Consider the following 14,536-nt stretch of genomic DNA (forward strand, 5'->3'; position numbering starts at 1 on the left):
CTTCTAATTATGAATGACTAGATTCAGCATGCACAGTGGGAGATCCCTGGATGCATGCACTTATGAAGGTGAGATTTATGAACACAATTGCCATGATTTAAGTGGCTGCAGAACTGAAATGCAAAATGTTTCTTTTACTGCCCCTCCAAAAACTGCACGCACCAATAAAACTGTGGAATTGGAAGTAAAAATATAATTGCTGGATAAACATAGAAACATAGAAAATAGGTGCAGGAGTAGGCCATTTGGCCCTTCTAGCCTGCACCGCCATTCAATGAGTTCATGGCTGAACATGCAACTTCAGTACCCCATTCCTGCTTTCTCGCCATACCCCTTGATCCACCTAGTAGTAAGGACTTCATCTAACTCCTTTTTGAATATATTTAGTGAATTGGCCTCAACAACTTTCTGTGGTAGAGAATTCCACAGGTTCACCACTCTCTGGGTGAAGAAGTTTCTCCTCATCTCAGTCCTAAATGGCTTACCCCTTATCCTTAGACTGTGACCCCTGGTTTTGGACTTCCCCAACATTGGGAACATTCTTCCTGCATCTAACCTGTCTAAACCCGTCAGAATTTTAAACGTTTCTATGAGGTCCCCTCTCATTCTTCTGAACTCCAGTGAATACAAGCCCAGTTGATCCAGTCTTTCTTGATAGGTCAGTCCCGCCATCCCGGGAGTCTGGTGAGCCTTCGCTGCACTCCCTCAATAGCAAGAATGTCCTTCCTCAGGTTAGGAGACCAAAACTACACAATACTCCAGGTGTGGCCTCACCAAGGCCCTGTACAACTGTAGCAACACCTCCCTGCCCCTGTACTCAAATCCCCTCGCTATGAAGGCCAACATGCCATTTGCTTTCTTAACTGCCTGCTGTACCTGCATGCCAACCTTCAATGACTGATGTACCATAACACCCAGGTCTCTTTGCACCTCCCCTTTTCCTAATCTGTCACCATTCAGATAATAGTCTGTCTCTCTGTTTTTACCACCAAAGTGGATAACCTCACAGTTATCCACATTATACTTCATCTGCTATGCATTTACCCACTCACCTAACCTATCCAAGTCGCTCTGCAGCCTCATAGCATCCTCCTCGCAGCTCACACTGCCACCCAACTTAGTGTCATCCGCAAATTTGGAGATACTACATTTAATCCCCTCGTCTAAATCATTAATGTACAGTGTAAACAGCTGGGGCCCCAGCACAGAACCTTGCGGTACCCCACTAGTCACTGCCTGCCATTCTGAAAAGTCCCCATTTACTCCTACTCTTTGCTTCCTGTCTGACAACCAGTTCTCAATCCATGTCAGCACACTACCCCCAATCCCATGTGCTTTAACTTTGCACATTAATCTCTTGTGTGGGACCTTGTCGAAAGCCTTCTGAAAGTCCAAATACACATCAACTGGTTCTCCCTTGTCCACTCTACTGGAAAGAGTGTAGAGCGCACAATTTGAAGTGAGTGAGTGATAATTCGCAAGGTTGTAAACACAATGATGTAAGGCAGCAGTGTTCACAAGGCAGCCACACGCGAGCCAAATGCAGCCCATGAGCACCTTTGATTTTACCAGCAAAGCTCTTATTTGCTTTGTGCACATATGAAAACCAAATTTTAGCAGCTTTGGACAGTTAAAGTTCCCTGGCCTAGAAGATTGCAAGCAGCTGCTCCCGAATTGGTAGATTTTAAGCAAGGATGCATTCCTCCAGACCCAAAAGACACCTGAAGCTCCCAAGTTTGCAGGCTTCAGAGAAAGAGGATGGGGTCTCGTTGTGTGGATAGAGGTCTCGTATGTAGATGGGGTCTCCCTTTTTGTGCATGGAAGCTCACTTTTTCTGTATGGTAATTTTAATTTGTGAGATCTCAGATTCTTGTGTATGGGAGCATATATAACGCAACAATATGCAGTGCATTCACTGGTTTTGCCACTTGTACCTCCATTAATTCTTCCCTTCGCCTTCTCTGCTTAAATTGAAATAATCTCAGTATCTCAAGTTTTCCCTCATAACTAAAATTTCTCATCCTTGTGAATCATTTCTGTATGCATATTTGAATATTTTGAATCCAGGTTTGTCCAGTTAATTTAGGCCAAATTCCTTCTTATCTCAACTTCCTTTGAGTCTTCATAATCTCCTCCACTTCAATTATGGTGTGGTCACTATTTTTCAATTGTTCTGACTCTTATTTATCCCACTTGATGTCTCAGAACCTTTTGGGATTAAAAAAAGAGGCCATCTTGTATGCATTCTAAAAAGACTTCCTATTTTAATGACAGAATTATTAAAAAAATGTTGCTTTACACAATCCAAAAACGCTTTACAGTCAATGAAGTAATTTTGAAGTGCAATCACTGCTGTAATGTAGGAAACGCAGTCGGCAATTTGTGCTCAAGGTCCCACAAACAGCAATAAGATAATGATCAGATGATCGGTTTTAATACTGTTGGTCCTGGCACCCATATTATTCAAGTTTTACACCAGTGATATGCCTGAAACAGAGTCCCACAAGTTCGTATATACTGATGACATTGCCTTGGCCACGCAAAACATGAATCTGTCCATCAGTAAAGAGACCCCAAATAGCGATTTACAAAGAATGGAGGCCTATTTCCGCCAATGGTGACCTCAGCCAAACCGGTAAAAGATCACCACCTCGACATTCTACCTCAACACACATCAAGCAAACTAAGCTTTGAAAGTCTCCTTTTGCGGTGCAGAGGTAAACCATGCCAAAAAAAACTCTCCTATTTTAGGAGTCATGCTTGAACGTACCCTGTCATATAGGCAACATCTCCAGAAACTAAACTGTAGGGTCAGCTTGATCCAGAAACTCACCAGATCCACATGAGGCGCAGACGTTCAAACCCTCCGTATGGCATGGTTATCATGTCCGCCTGTCAAATCCATTGATGTCCAGCTGAATTCTACTATGAGATTTATCAGCAGAGGAGGACAAAGGGTTTAATTAGGAGGGGGGAAATAGAGTATGAGAGGAAGCTTGCCGGGAATATAAAAACTGACTGCAAACGCTTCTATAGATATGTGAAGAGAAAAAGATTAGTGACAACTAATGTAGGTCCCTTGCAGTCGGATTCAGGTGAATTTATAATGGGGAACAAAGAAATGGCAGACCAGTTGAACAAATACTTTGATTCTGTCTTCACGAAGGAAGACACAAATAACCTTCCGGAAGTACTAGGGGACCGAGGGTCTAATAAGGAGGAGGAACTGATGGATATCCTTATTAGGCGGGAAATTGTGTTAGGGAAATTGATGGGATTGAAGGCCGATAAATCCCCGGGGCCTGATAGTGTGCATCCCAGAGTACTTAAGGAAGTGGCCTTAGAAATAGTGGGTGCATTGGTGATCATTTTCCAACAGTCTGTAGACTCTGGATCAGTTCCTATGGACTAGCTAATGTAACACCACTTTTTTAAAAAAAGGAGGGAGAGAGAAAATGGGGAATTATAGACCGGTTAACCTGGCATCAGTAGTGGGGAAAATGTTGGAATCAATTATTAAAGATGAAATAGCAGTGCATTTGGAAAGCAGTGACAGAATTGGTCCAAGTCAACATGGATTCATGAAAGGGAAATCATGCTTGACAAATCTTCTTGAATTTTTTGAGGATATAACTAGTAGATTGGACAAGGGAGAACCAGTGGATGTGGTGTATTTGGACTTTCAAAAGGCTTCTGACAAGGTCCCACACAAGAGATTAGTGTGCAAAATTAAAGCACATGGTATTGGGGGTAATGTACTGACGTGGATAGAGAACTGGTTGGCAGACAGGAAGCAGAGAGTCGGGATAAACGGGTCCTTTTCAGAATGGCAGGCAGTGACTAATAGGGTGCCGTGGGCTCAGTGCTGGGACCCCAGCTCTTTACAATATACATTAATGATTTGGATGAAGGAATTGAGTGTAATATGGTGGTGTAAGCTGTGAGGAGGGGGCTAAGATGCTGCAGGGTGACTTGGACAGGTTAGGTGAGTGGGAAAATGCACGGCAGATGCAGTACAATGTGGATAAATGTGAGGTTATCCACTTTGGGGGCAAAAACATGAAGGCAGAATATTATCTGAATGGCAGATTAGGAAAAAGGGAGGTGCAACAAGACCTGTGTGTCAAGGTACAGTCATTGAAAGTTGGCATGCAGGTACAGCAGGCGGTGAAGGCGGCAAATGGTATGTTGGCCTTCATAGCTAGGGGTTTTGAGTACAAGAGCAGGGAGGTCTTACTGCAGTTGTACAGGGTCTTGGTGAGGCCTCACCTGGAATATTGTGTTCAGTTTTGGTCTAATCTGAGGAAGGACATTCTTGCTATTGAGAGAGTGCAAGACATATGAGGAGAGACTGGATCGACTGGGTATTTATTCACTGGAGTTTAAAAGGATGAGGGGGGGATCTCATTGAAAAACATCAAATTCTGACGGGACTGGACAGGTTAGATGCAGGAAGAATGTTCCCGATGTTGGGGAAGTCCAGAACCAGGGGACACAGTCGAAGGATAAGGGGCAGGCCCTTTTAGGACTGAGATGAGGAGAAACTTCTTCACTCAGAGTTGTTAACCTGTGGAATTCCCTACTGCAGAGTGTTGTTGATGCCAGTTCACTGGATATATTCAAGAGGAAGTTAGATCTGGCCCTTACGGCTAAAGGGATGAAGGGGTATGGAGAGAAAGCAGGAAAGGGGTACTGAGGTGAATGATTAGCCATGATCGTATTGAATGGTGGTGCAGGCTCGAAGGGCCGAATGGCCTACTCCTGCACCTATTTTCTATGTTTCTATCACCACTACGTTTTTATCGACACCAACATCTTGGCTGCCCACACTTACAAACATCGCACTACCACACCAAACACCGACGCCGCGAATATGCAGTCTCCAGAGAATACAACCTCTACACCATGCCGACTTGAACCATCTACCACCAACCCGTCTCAAATCTAAAAGGCCATTTTGGACCCTCGCCGAAGCCCTTCAGTGATTTCCCCTCGGCCTTGATGACATGGTGAGATGCTTGGAAGAACTTTGACATATGGAATGGATTCCTTAGAGAGGACCCCACAGTACAACCTGAAGGATCAAACATTCCTCGCAAACATTGGACAACTATCAACCGCCTCAGATGCTGCCACCATTTCCATAGATGGAAGATTAAAGCATCCCCATCATGCGACTGTGGAGCTCCTAATCAGACTCTCGAACACATCATTGAGCACTACCCTCAGAGGAAATTCACAGGCAGCCTACACGATATCCACGCAGTTACACTGGAAGCTTTGGCCTGGATATCCACCTTAGATATTAACATTTGATTTGCTACTACTATACGAAAGAAGAATACTGTTGGTTGAGGGATAAATATTGGCCAGGATACAGGGGAGAACTCCCCTGCTCTTTGAAACAGTGCCATGGGATCTTATGTCCTCGAGGGGGGCACTCCCACATTACCGCACTGAAATATCAGCCGAGGCACATTGTGCTCAAATCTCTGGAGTGGGACTTCAACCCACAACTTTCTGACTGAGGTGGGAGTGCTACCATTGAGCCATGGCTAACAGTTATCGCAATCTATCTTTGGATAGTTAAAATCCGTCAATAGGAGTGGGAAATGGTTGGTTAATCATAGAAATTTACAGCATGGAAGGTCGTCATTTCAGCCCATCGTGTCTGTGCCAGCCGACCAAGAGCTATCCAGCCTAATCCCACTTTCCAGCTCTTGGTCTATAGCCCTGTAGGTTATGGCACTTTAAATACACATCCAAATATATTTTTTTTTTTTTAAATGTGGAGAGAGTTTCTGCCTCTACCACCCTTTCAGGCAATGAGTTCCAGACCCCCATCACCCTCTGGGTGAAGAAATTTGCCCTCATATCTCCTCTAAACCTCCCCTCAATTACTTTAAATCTATGCCCCTTGGTTGTTGACCCCTCTGCCAAGTGAAACAGGTCCTTCCGATCCACTCTATCCAGGACCCTCATAATTTTATATACCTCAATCAGGCATCCCCTCAGCCTCCACTGTTCCAAAGAAAACAGACCCAGCATCTCCAATCTTTCCTCATAGCCAAAATTCTCCAGTCCAGGCAACATTCTTATAAATCTCCTCTGCACCCTTTCCAGTGCAATCACATCTTTCCTGTAATGTGGTGACCAGAACAGTACACAGTTCTCCAGCTGCGCCCTAACCAATATTTTATATACAGTTCCTTGCTCTTGTATTCCATGCCTCAACTTATAACGGCAAGTATTCCATATGTCTTCTTAACCACCTTATCTACCTGGCCTGCTACCTTCAGGTATCTGTGGACCTGCACTCCAAGGTCCCTTTGTTCCTCTACACTTTTCAGAGTCGTGCCTTGTTAGACCTCCCCAAATGCATTACCTCACACTTAGCAGGATTGAATTCAATCATCATCATAGGCAGTCCCTCGGAATCGCGGAAAACTTGCTTCCACTCCTGAAATGAGTTCTTTGGTGGCTGAACAGTCCAATAAGAGAGCCACAGACTCTGTCACAGGTGGGACAGATAGTCATTGAGGGAAGGGGTGGGTGGGACTGGTTTGCCACACGCTCTTTCCATTGCCTGCGCTTCATTTCTGCGTTGAGACTCGAGGTGCTCAGTGCCCTCTCAGATGCACTTCCTCCACTTAGGGCGGTCTTGGGCCAGGGACTCCCAGGTGTCAGTGGGGATGTCGCACTTTATCAGGGAGGCTTTGAAGGTGTCCTTGTAGCATTTGGGCTGTCCACCTTTGACTCGTTTGCTGTGAAGGAGCTCCGAGTAGAGCACTTGCTTTGGCTGTCTCGTGTCTGGTATTTGAACTATGTGGCCTGCCCAGTGGAGCTGATCAGAGTGTGGTCAATGCTTCAATGCTGGGGATGTTAGCCTGAATGAGGACGCTGATGTTGGTGCGCTTATCCTCCCAGGGGATTTGTAGGATCTTGCGGAGACATCGTTGGTGATATTTTTCCAGCAACTTGGTGTCTACTGTACATGGTCCATGTCTCCGAGCCATACAGGAGGGCAGGTATTACTACAGCCCTGTAGACCATGAGCTCGGTGGCAGTTTTAAGGGCCTGGTCTTCAAACACTTTTTTCCTCAGACGGCCAAAGGCTGCACTGGCGCACTGGAGGCGGTGTTGGATCTTGTCGTCGATGCCTGCTCTTGTTGATAGGAGGCTCCATATGCCACTGTTCTACCCACCTGACCAGTACATTGATATCCTCCTGCAGTCCGCAGCTTTCTTCTTCATTATCAACCACACAACCTATTTTAGTGTCATCGGCAAAATTCTTAATCATAGCACCAACATTTAAGTCCAAGTCATTGATATATAACACAAAAAGCAAGGTACCCAGCACGGAGCCCTGCGGAACCCCACTGGATACAGCCCTCCAGTCACAAACCCCCATCAACCATTACCCTTTGCTTTCTGCCTCCGAGCCAATTTTGGATCCAACTTGCCACTTTGCCCTGGATTCCATGGGCTATTTTTTTCACGACCAGTTTGCCACGTTGGACCCCATCAAAAGTTTTGCTAAAATCCATATACACTACATCATACACACTGCCCTCATCAACCCTTCTGGTTACCTTCTCGAAAAATTTAATCAAGTTCGACACTACCTTCCCTTGACAAATCCATGCTGACTGTCCTTGATTAATCCAAGTATTTCCAAATGAAGATTTATCCTGTCCCTCAGGATTTTTCCCAATAATCTTCCCACCACCAAAAAGTTAGGCTGCCTGGCCTATAATTACTCGATCTATCCCTTTCTAGCCAAAGGTACAACATTAGCAGTCCTCCAGTCCTCTGGCAACTCTCCTGGAGCCAGAGGGGATTGGAAAATGATGGTCAGAGCCTCTACTATTTCCTCTTTTGCTTCTCATAACAGCCTGGGATACATTTCATCCGAGCTTGGGGATTTATCCACTTTCAAAGATGCTAAAGACTCTTAATACTTCCTCTCTCACTATATTTTATCTCGTCTAATATTTCACAATCCTCCTCCCTCATTGCAAAGTCTGCATCGCCCCTCTCGTGTGAAAACGGATGCAAAGTATTCATTAAGAATCCTATCCACATCTTCCACCTCCACATACGATTTCCTTTATGGTCTCCATAGGCCCCACTCTTTCTCTAGTTATCCTCTTGCTCTTAATGTTTTTAATAAACATTTTTGGGTTTTCCCCGATTTTACTTGCCGACATTCTTTCATGCTCTCTCTCTCTCTCTCTGCTTTCCGGATATCTTTTTTAATTGCACCCCTGCACTTCTTATATTCCTCTAGAGTCTCTGCAGTATTAAGCTCCTGGTATCTGTCATAAGCTTCCCTTTTTTCTTTATCTTAACCTGTATGTCCCTTGACATCCAGGAGTCTCTCGATTTGTTATCTCCACCTTTTTTTAAAAAATTTTATATAAAGGGAACATACTTGCTCTGTACCCTCAGGATGTCCTCCTTGAATGCCGCCCACTGCTTGGACACTGATTTACTATCACGTAGCCGTTTCCAGTCCACTTTGGCCATATCCCATCTCAGCTCAGCAAAATTAGCTTTACCCAAAGTGAGAACTTTTATTCCTGGTCCCCCTTTGTCCTTTTCCATAACTACCCTAAATGTTACTGAATTATGATGACCAGCACCAAAATGTTCTCCCACTGATATCCCTTCCCTGCCCCTCTTCTTTCCCTAAAACCAAGTCCAGAACCGCCCCCTCCCTCATTGGGCTTGTTACATACTGGCTAAAGTTCTCCAGAATGCATTTTAGTAATTCCGCACCCTCTGTACCATTCACACTACCTTTTTTCCCAGTTAATATTAGGGTAGTTGAAATCCCCCACTATTACAGCTCTAAAGTTTTTGCACTTTGCAGCAATTTGCCCACATATTTGTTCTTCTATCTCCCTCCGACTGCTTGGGGGTCTATAGCATACTCCATCATCATAGGCAGTCCCTCGAAATCGAGGAAGACTTGATCCCATTCTAAAAGTGAGTTCTTAGGTGACTGAACAGTCCAATATGGGAATTACAGTTTCTGTCACAGGTGGGACAGACGGTCATTGAAGGAAAGAGTGGGTAGGAAGAATGGTTTCCCGCATGCTCCTTCCGCTGCCTGCGTTTGTTTTCTGCATGCTCTCGGCGACGAGACTCGAGATGCTCAGCGCCCTCCCGGATGCTCTTCCTCCACTTATTGCAGTCTTCAGCCAGAGACTCCCAGGTGTCGGCGGGGATGTTGCATTATCGAGGCGGCTTTGAGGATGTCCTTGAAACATTTTGTCTGCCTACCTGGGGCTCGCTTGCCGTGTAGGAGTTCAGAGTAGAGCGCTTGCTTAGAGAGTCTTGTGTCAGGCATGCGAACAATGTGGCCCGCCCAATGAAGCTGGTAGAGTGTGGTCAGTGCTTCGATGCTGGCCTGATAGAGGACGCCAACGTTGGTGCGTCTGTCCTCCCAGGGGATTTGCAAGATCTTGCGGAGACAAGGAGCCCCTTTTTTGGTCTTTAATTCAAGATGTATGGCCTCGTTTGATGACCCCTTGAACATATCATCCTTTCCCACAGCTGTAATTGTTTCTTTAAATCAATACTGCGACCACCCCCCCCACCCTTCCTTTTTTACCCCTCTCTCTATCCCTTCTGAAAACCCTGTAACCAGGAATGTTGAGCTGCCATACCTGCCCTTCTTTCAGTCATGTCTTAGTAATAGCTATATCGTACTCCCAAGTGTCAACCTGTGCTCTCAGCTCATCTGCCTTATTTCCTATACTTCTTGCATTGAAGTATATCATTTAGTAGTGCCAAACTCCACTGTTGTCTATGTTCCAGCCCTTGTTTTCTCTGTCTTCCAAATTCACTTTCTACTTCTACTGCTCTGCTGCCCAATTCCAGCTTTGCTTCTCATTGAATCTATTCTCCGATTCCTATCCCCCTGCCAAGCTAGTTTAAACCCTTCCCAACAGCACTAGCAAAACCTCCTGCGAAGATACTGGTCCCAGCTCTGTTGAGGTGCAAGTCGTCCGGCTTGTACAGGTCCCAATGCCTCAGGAATCTCAAGCCCGCCCACCTGCACCATTTCTCCAGCCAATTATTCATCTTCTTTATCCTTCTATTTCTGTACTCACTAGCACGTGGCACCGGCAGTAATCCGGAGACTACTACTTTTGAGGTCCTGCTTTTTAATCTCTCCTAGCTCCCTAAAGCAAAAAATTCAATAAGTTCTTGACAAGTTCAATTAGTGGCTCAGTGTGCGTGCGTGCTAGATCTATGCGGCAGAGCCTGCTCGCCAATCATCTTGGATCCCCTTGCTATGGGACCAAGACCTTGCTCTGACAAGTTTGTGTGGTAGCTGGCATACAACAGCCACCCCACGTTAGAAGAATTCACGCACAGGGATCTTCCACTCTTTAAAATGAAGTTCGGGACATGCTACATCAGGACCCTCATGAACCACCCCAAAAGCAACAGACTGGATGTCGTACTGCTATCATTGCCCAGGAACTCAGACGCTACGACTTTGCTGCCCTGAGCGAGACACGGCGGGCATGAGAAGGTCAGCTCAAGGAACACTATGGTGGATACACCTTCTTCTGGAAAGGCAAACCAGAAGAATGCAGTCTCATAGAAATTAACATAGAAAATAGGTGCAGTAGGCCATTCGGCCCTTCGAGCCTGCACCACCATTTGATAAGATCATGGCTGATCATTCCCTCAGTACCCCTTTCCTGCTTTCTCTCCATACCCCTTGATCCCTTTAGCCATAAGGGCCATATCGAACTCCCTCTTGAATATATCCAATGAACTGGCATCAACAACTCTCTGCGGAAGGGAATTCCACAGGTTAACAACTCTGAGTGAAGAAGTTTCTCCTCAACTCAGTCCTAAATGGCCTACCCCTTATCCCAAGACTGTGTCCCCTGGTTCTGGACATCCCCAACATCAGGAACAATCTACTCGCATCTAACCTGTCCCGTCCAGTTAGAATCTTGTATGGGGTTGGCTTCGCCATCAAAAATGAGCTAGTTTGGCGCCTTGGAGATTCCCCCTACAAGATAAACGAGCGCCTCATGACCCTTCGGCTCACCCTAACCTGGAACCAGTATGCTACGGTCATCAGTGCATATGCCCCAACCCTGGAAGCTACGGACGAAGCCAAAAAGGAATTCTACTCCAGCCTTGAACAATCCCGGTCCAGAGTCCCAACGGACGACAAACTGATTCTCCTTGGCAACTTTAATGCCAGAGTTGGAAAGGACACAGACCTATGGAGAGGTGATTGGTAGGAAAGGGGTAGGGAAAATCAACTCCAATGGTATCCTTCTCCTGACGAAATGCTCAGAACATGGTCTTAGAACCAACACCATGTTTCATCAGAAAGACAAGTACAAGGCCTCCTGGCAACAACCTCGCTCCAAGCACCGGCATCTGCTAGACTACATAGTCGTCCGAGCGAGGGACCGCAAAGACATCCGCGTCACTCGCACTATGACAGGAGCGGACGACTGCTGGACTGATCACTGGCTAGTCCACTCGGATATCTCCAACATAGCCTCAAAACGGCGGGGGCAACAGAAACGCTGCCGCAAAAAGAGCAACGCTGAAGCACTCAAAGACCCTGCAAAGAAAGCCCTACTCAGCCAACGCCTCAGACTACCAGACGACTTCCAATGCACCGGAGCCACAGAGTATCCATAATGTCTGGTCTGCTCTCAAATCCACCAGAATTAGCACCTGCGAAGAGACTCTTGGTTACTCTACTAGAAAACATCAAGACTGGTTCGATGAGAATGGCCAGGAGATCCAGGAGCTAATAAACCACAATGGCAGGGCATTTCTGAATTGCAACTCCACAACTCGTGAATGAAAGCATACTTAGACAACTTAAGGCGCAGGTCCAACAAAAAACTCGTGACCTAAAGAACAAATGGTTAAAAAAAAACGCAGGAGATCCAGCATCTAGCCGACAATCATGACGCGAGTACATTTTTTAGTGCAGTCAAGTCCACCTACGGCCCAAGCACTCAAGGTCCTACTCCACTGAGCCAAGAACGGAGAGGTGCTCATCAAGGGCAGAGAGGCAGTCAGTTCCCGCTGGAAGGAGCACTTCAAGGATCTTCTCAACCAAGACACTGTCTTTGACGAGAATGTCCTTGACTCTATCCCACAGCAGCTACCAGTCATCACCTCGGCACAATCCCAGCCCGGCATGAGGTTGCAAAGGCCATCAACTGAAAAACAATAAAGCCTCAGGAGCATATGGAATCTGTGCCAAAGTACTGAAACATGGCGGAGAAGTACTCTTGGCGCGAATCCATGACCTCATCTCTCTGATCTGGAAGGAGGAGAGCATGCCAGGGATCTCAGAGATGCCGTAATCGTGACCATCTTCAAGAAAGGGAACAAGTCCGGCTGTGGTAATTACAGAGGAGTTTCCCGGCTGTCTGCCGCTGGGAAAATCACCACAAGAATGCTCTTCAAATCGTCTCCTTCAAGAAGCTGAAGAGCTCCTCCCAGAGTTGCAATGTGGATTCCGCCCACTAAAGGGCACAAAGGACATGATCTTCACTGCACGACAAATCCAAGAAAACGGTAGGGAGCTGCATCAATCTCTCTACATTGCTTTCTTTGACCTCACAAAGGCGTTCGACTCAGTCAACTGCGAGGGATTATGGAGTGTCCTTCTTAAATTCGGCTGTCCTCAAAAACTCATCACCACCCTCCGCCTGCGTCACGATGACATGCAGCCATGATTCTTACCAATGGATCCACCACAGACCCAATACAAGTGAAGACCGAGGTCAAGCAAGGCTATGTCATCGCACCAACGCTCTTCTCAATCTTTCTCACTGCAATGCTTCACCTCACCCTTAACAAGCTCCCCACAGGAGTGGAGTTAATCTACAGGACAAGTGGGAAATTGTTCAACCTCAGACGCCTCCAATCCAGATCCAATGATGCTCTAACCTCGAATTACAATATGCAGATGATGCTTGCGTTGGTGCACACTTGGAGTCCAAACTATCGTTGACACCTTCACTGAAGCATACGGAAGTCTGGGCCTCACATTAAACATCAGGTCCTCTACCAACCTGCCCCGCCACACAGTATTGCTACCCAGGTATCAAGATCCACGATGAGACTTTGGACAATGTGGACCACTTCCCATACCTTGGGAGCCTACTATCAGCAAGGGCAGACATCGATGATAAAGTCCAACACCGCCTTCAATGTGCCAGTGCAGCCTTTGGCCGCCTGATGAAGAGTGTTCGAAGACCAGGATCTCAAACCCGGCACCAAGCTCATGGCCTGCAGAGCAGCAGTGATACCAGTCCTCCTATATGCCCACAGTAGGCACCTGAAAGTACTGGAGAAGTACCACCAACGCGGCCGCCACAAAATCCTGCAAATTCATTGGCAGGATAGGTGCACCAATGTCAGTGTTCTCTCTCAGGCCAACATCCCCAGCATCAAGGCATTGACCACGCTCGACCAATCCAAGCAGGCCACATTAGTGTCCGCATGCCCGATGCTAGACTCCCGAAACAAGCACTCTATTCCAAGCTACGTCACGATAGGCCAGCCCCAGAAGGGCCGAGAAAACGCTTCAAGAACACCCGCAAAGCCTCCTTGAAAAAATGCAACATCCCCACCGACTCTTAGTAATCCTTGATGCAAGACCGCTCAAAGTGGAGGAGGAGCATCTGAGAAGGCACCAAACACTCGAGTCTCTTCACCGGGAGCACATGGAAGCCAAGCACAAAAAGCAGACGGAGCATATGACAAATCAAACACCCCATCCACCCAGCCACCGTCTGCCCCACCTGTGATAGAGACTGTAGATCCCGCATTGGTTTCATCATTCACCGTGGAACTCATTTTAGTGTGGAAGCAAGTCATCCTCGACTCTGGGGGACTGCTTAAGACGACACAGTTGATCCCAGAACTTAAGGGAATTATGTACAACGAAATGCAGGAGGAACCTTTTTTTTTAAAAAAACTAAAAAGGGTGGCAAGTACATAGAACAGATTGCCAGGACTGGAGAGAGAACAAAAATCCTTCATGCTTTTCATAAAATACTAAACAGATTCTGGTCAAAAATGAGATTCCAGGATATTAGAAATGCAACAAGGGAATAATGTGGATAGTTAGGCCAGATGGACCAAAGTTCTTCCCTTGACTGAAGCTGTTACTATGTAAACTAGGTTACTCAATGCAGAAATTTGTGATTTTGCTTAGTCATGCTTATTTGTTTATTATTAAATACCCACCTAAAATGTTAATGAAGAGTTCATACAACTCAAACGTCAACAGTGGCTCCTTTGGTTTTTGAAAGTAATCTGCTATTGTCTTGAACACATCCCTTTCAAACCCTGGGTACATGGGTTGGTTCAATTCACTTCCATTTGGCCCTAAGAGAAAAAAAGAAAACAATATCATGGCAACACATATGGGTTAGACCAGGACAAAACCATATAACTTACTAAGACATTTGTGTTGAAGTGAGAGCCAGCAGAGCGATTACCTTAGAAGAAATTT

At 46.1% G+C, this 14,536-nt stretch overlaps 1 protein-coding gene across 1 annotated transcript in view; it reads right to left on the reverse strand.

Annotated features, from left to right (window-relative positions):
- LOC139232116 (DEP domain-containing protein 1B-like) overlaps positions 1-14,536 on the reverse strand; it is a 75,681-nt gene that overhangs the window by 12,073 nt on the left and 49,072 nt on the right. Inside the window, 1 exon segment of the mRNA XM_070862551.1 lies at positions 14,269-14,409. Coding sequence (XP_070718652.1) covers positions 14,269-14,409 — 141 coding nt within the window.

The sequence above is a fragment of the Pristiophorus japonicus genome, chromosome 2 (genome assembly GCF_044704955.1).
Source record: "Pristiophorus japonicus isolate sPriJap1 chromosome 2, sPriJap1.hap1, whole genome shotgun sequence".
Taxonomy (NCBI): Eukaryota; Metazoa; Chordata; class Chondrichthyes; family Pristiophoridae; genus Pristiophorus; species Pristiophorus japonicus.